Source organism: Gossypium raimondii, chromosome 9, assembly GCF_025698545.1.
Source record: "Gossypium raimondii isolate GPD5lz chromosome 9, ASM2569854v1, whole genome shotgun sequence".
NCBI lineage: Eukaryota > Viridiplantae > Streptophyta > Magnoliopsida > Malvales > Malvaceae > Gossypium > Gossypium raimondii.
The window spans coordinates 5,478,235-5,483,055 of NC_068573.1; the positions used below are offsets into that span (position 1 = coordinate 5,478,235).

The window sequence follows — 4,821 nt, forward strand, 5'->3', positions numbered from 1 at the left end:
AAGCGACATTGTACACAAGTTTCTAATAAACTCAGCATTTAAGCACTTACACAAATAACAAAATTAAATCATACGAATTCGTATAGACAAATAAATTCAAGTAGTAATACTCCTTTACTAAACCTCCCTCGAACAATAATAACGTCTCAAACACTCCTACAAAGGCTTAAACGAGTAATGGATTACTCGGGGACCAAAACGAGCCAATTTGTGAATAAATAGTGAAAATTGCAAAAACTGGACCACATGGCTGTGTGGTCAGGTCGTGTGGAAGGGTCCAGACTGTGTGACAGGGTACACGGCCGTGTGGGTAGATCGTGTAACTGACTAATCTCGTGTGACAAAATTACACAATTTTAAAGTAAGGGAGACACAACCGTGTGGCTGAACAATTTGCTCGTCTGACTGAGGAAGACGCTCATGTACAATTGACAAATTTTTCAACAGGGATAACACAGTCGTGTGGCCAACCCATGTGACCCACTCCAAGCCGTGTGACAAGAAATTACCCTAACTCTTTAAGCGGCACACGACCATGTGGCTGCCCGTGTGGTCCAAAAACCACACCCAAATCTATTGCAAAAATCGAATTTCAGCATTAAACCGATCCCTAATTACAAATGTTAAAGAACACACTTGAAAATGCAATTCCAAGCACCAAATAATGACAGATTCGCCTTTACGCTACCAGTTTGAAAACTTAATATCACATATGTACAAAACCTATAAGAATTCCATCATAACGACACTACAAAAATCGAATAAAAGTTTATCTAAAACTCAAGCAAACAACACTTACACTACGCCCGTTTCAAATCCTTGATTGAACGAGGAACGGAGGAAACAAATGAAACCTTTGAGAGCAGCAATCAACAATACTGTCGAAACCAAAAAGAGAGAAATTGAGAAACAAAAGAGAAAGAAAAAAAAACTAAACAAAAGTCCTAATCTGAGATTTTGGAAAAAAAAAAGGGGAAACCAACGTGAGAGAGTAGAGTGGAGGAACGTTAGAGAAACTATTGGAATTTTTTTTTATTTCAAAAATCAAAAATTAAAACAAATAAAATCTAAATAAAGTAAAATGTAACTCAACTTTGGCCCATTAGATTTTTATTTTTATTTTTAAAGGGGACTCAAACACAAGATCTAAAGGTAAGTTAAAGTTTTACCATTGAACCAATAAACTTATTATTACTCTAGAACGCAAAAATAAATTTAAAAAGCCATTCGAGTCACTAACCCAACTAGCATACCATAATTCTTCTAACCCTAAATCTCGAGGTGTTACACGACTCGAACTCGAAATTCAAATTACTTAGTTGAGTTGACTCAAAAAACTTGAATAAAATTAAGTTTTGTTCACTCATACTTTTAATAGTTTTTATATTTTTGATATTTTTATTTTTATTTCTAAATTTTTAATATTTTCCATATATTTTTATTGATTTTAATAATTTTATCAATTTCCCACCATTTGTCACAACCACATTGTACATGTGGTGGAGATAACAACTTCAAATTTTATAACTTTTTTACAATTCTTCCTACATTTTAATAAATTTTCTATATTTTGCTTATATTTCTAATACTTTTCTATAATTCTTTCATTTTTTAATAATCTATTTTCTAAATTTTAAACATTTTTCTATATTTTATAATCTTTTAATAATCTTTATTGATTTTAATTTTTTATTATTTAAAAAAAACCAAGCTTAATTACTTTTTATTTTTAAGTTCAGGATTCCTTATACAATTTCTCTTTCCATTGATATGGTGATTTGGCAATTAATTTAAGACTTCTCTAACATTTTTCCATTGATTTTGATACGTATAATTTTTTTCCATTTCATATTTATGTTGATGTTCCATTTCACACCTACTTGCTAAAGAAGGGATCAAGAAGGAAGGAGGGATTTACCTGGCGGAGGAGGTTCCAGCGTTTGCAGAGATGGCACTGGCGAACGATATATGATGGGTCGATCCACCTCACTAAGACTGATGTTTTAAAAAGGGGTGCTGAAATTTCGACTACTATCTGCCTCTGAGGAAGGCTTGATTTGTTATTCAAAGTTAAACATCATCTAATTTACTTCAAAAAGATCATCTAATTATGACCAAATGCATTACGTTGCAAGAAATGCATGAAAACAGTATTATATGAATGGTACTAAGTTGGAGTGCATCTTAAATTAATATAGATTAAATCTTAAAATTATACATAAATTTGATTTAATGTGTAATTATATGTATAAACTGTAATTTAGTGTAATTATATATGTAAAACTTTAATTGTAATTCAAACTTATTTAAGCTTATTAATATATGCTCATGATAAAAGGTAATAAATTATGTATATTAAAATAAAAATAAAGCTTTAGCTTTTATTAATCCAACATATATGGGTTTAACTCTATTTTTATTTAAATAAAAAATTGCAATATTTTCAAATAATAATTATAAAAATAATTTGTTGGTAAATTAACACAATTAAAACTTTAAATAATAATATAGATAATCTCAATTTTTTTGTGTCCCCCTGGTAAAGGGTGTAAGATAATCTAATTTTATTTTAGACAAAAAGAAAAAGTTAAAAGCGTAATCCCTGATGAGGTGGCAAGTAAAAAGAAGCCCCAAAAATCTCCAATGCCTACTAAAAATGGGGATAACGGTTTTTGAACCTTTAAAACCTGTCTCTTTCACCACATGTCTTTTCAATCCACCACGTGATGCTCGCCAACGCACCGTTTTCATCCTCCCTATAAATTCCTCCCCGCCAAATCACATCAACAACCACCCTCGTCTCAATCCATGGAGCCCAAGGAGGAGCTTCCACTTACGGAGGTTGAGAGCGGAGATTCATCGACGGAGGAGGCGGAGTTGGAGTCCCCTAGGTCGGTGGTGTTACAGATGAAGAAGAAACTAGACAGAGTACTTCATAGTCAGGTTTTGAGAATTAGACAGGAAGATTCGCATCTCGGCCAAGATTTCATCGCTGCCGGCGATAAAGCGATTAATAAGAACCAAGTTGTTTTTGGAGGAGACGTCACTGGTGGCGGTGGTGGAGTTTTTACTGAAAACACACGACGCAGTCTCAACCTGGTTCTTGTTTCGAAGCCGATCTTGCCTTCCTCCCCTCTCAGCGGCAAGAACAGCGTTAAAAAGGCCTTGTAATGAAGCAACCTAAATCAATCACGCTGTCAAGGTTTCATTTCTTCTTGGTTTATCTTTTAAACGTTCTTTTCTTTTCTTTTTACTTTTACTTTTTCTTTTTCTTGAGCTGTTTGGTTGCTGAGAAAACTTAATTCCTTTCTGAAATTATATATAGTTTTTTTTTCTTCTCCTTTCTAATTGTAAATGACAGGTAGTTTTTAAAGAAAGGCAGTTTTAAGCATAGGAAAGCTTGAAGATCATTTTAATGGAGTATCTAGATTTTAGTTTTGATTTCTTAATTAGGGTTTAAGAAGTCTTCTTTTAGTCTGAATTTGATTAGATCATGATATACAGAACAGTGTTACATGTACAATGGAATTATTCTACATCTTAAAAGAGTGTAGTAAACAACAGTTTCCTTGTAAATAATTTCTAATTTTCTTCTTCTTATCAAACAATAAAACAAACCTAACCAATGATTAAATATTATTATTTTTATTGAAATATTCATTTCCGTAATACATATTTTTTTCCTTTTTGAGCATTTAAGTTTATATTCATACAACATAAATAATTTTAAATTAATTAATGAGATGAATTAAGATTTAGTTTGATTGACATCTTTTTATTGTGACGAACGTGAGTACAGTGAATTCGGATATGTTTAAATATTTTTATTTAAAATTTTGAAAATGTATAAATACACATTATATAAAACAATTTTTCACTGTCAAAATAAATTCACAAACAGATGATCATATTCTATATAATGGAATTATTATATTTCTCACAACCATCGGTAAATTTACTACCGGTGTTTTATTTATATTTCTATATACTAAGAGTATAACAAAAGGTTGGTTGAGTTCGTCTTAACAAACAAAATTATTTAAAATTTAAGAGTAAATTATACAGTTAAATTATTAATAAATTTATATTTTGGTCACTTAATTTAAAAAAGTTATAAAATGGTTATTGAATTATTTGAAATTTTTCATTCAAGTCACTTGGTTGTTAAAATTATTACTATTTGCGTTGCCTACACCAGTCGGAAGCTCTCCTTCCCCTTCTCTCCTACAGTTCAGTGTTTTCATGAAACATTAAATGTAACAACTTTACATACTAAAATTCAAACAGTTTTCTTCTTCTACTCGTTGATGGGTATTAATCCACCATATTGATCGTAAATCGTTACTTGGAGCTCATTAGCTAGATTTAAAAAAAAAAAAAACTTAATAGCCTAGTGACTTAAATAAAAACTTTCAAATAATTCAGTGACTTAAATGAAAATTTTTTTATTAATTGAATGATCATTTTATAATTTTTTAAATTAGGTAACCAAAATGCAAACTTACTAGAAGTTTAATAAACTTAGATGTAGTTTACCCAAAAACTAAATAGTTTAAATTAGAATAAAAAAATGGAGGGTTTCTTTTAATTTTATAAATAAATAAATAAATCTTTTAATAAAAACAAAATAAACCGAGGGTTTTTCTTCTTCTATCGTTCAATTTAAAGATTTAAAAAGTAAGCGTTATATATAAATAAATAAAACATATTTTCACTATGCACGTATCAAAACTAAATCCACAAAGAGATTATTATATTCTATATAATGGAATTATTATATTTATTACAAGCATAATGAATTAAACTTACTATCACCGTATT

At 30.0% G+C, this 4,821-nt stretch overlaps 1 protein-coding gene across 1 annotated transcript; it reads left to right on the plus strand.

Moving 5' to 3' along the window:
- Window positions 1-2,766: 2,766 nt before the first annotated feature.
- On the plus strand, window positions 2,767-3,579 carry LOC105797819 (uncharacterized). The gene has a single exon (XM_012627728.2). The coding sequence runs from the start codon at window positions 2,809-2,811 to the stop codon at window positions 3,169-3,171; it is 363 nt and encodes a 120-aa protein (XP_012483182.1). The 5' UTR covers window positions 2,767-2,808; the 3' UTR covers window positions 3,172-3,579.
- The last annotated feature ends 1,242 nt before the right edge of the window (window positions 3,580-4,821 follow it).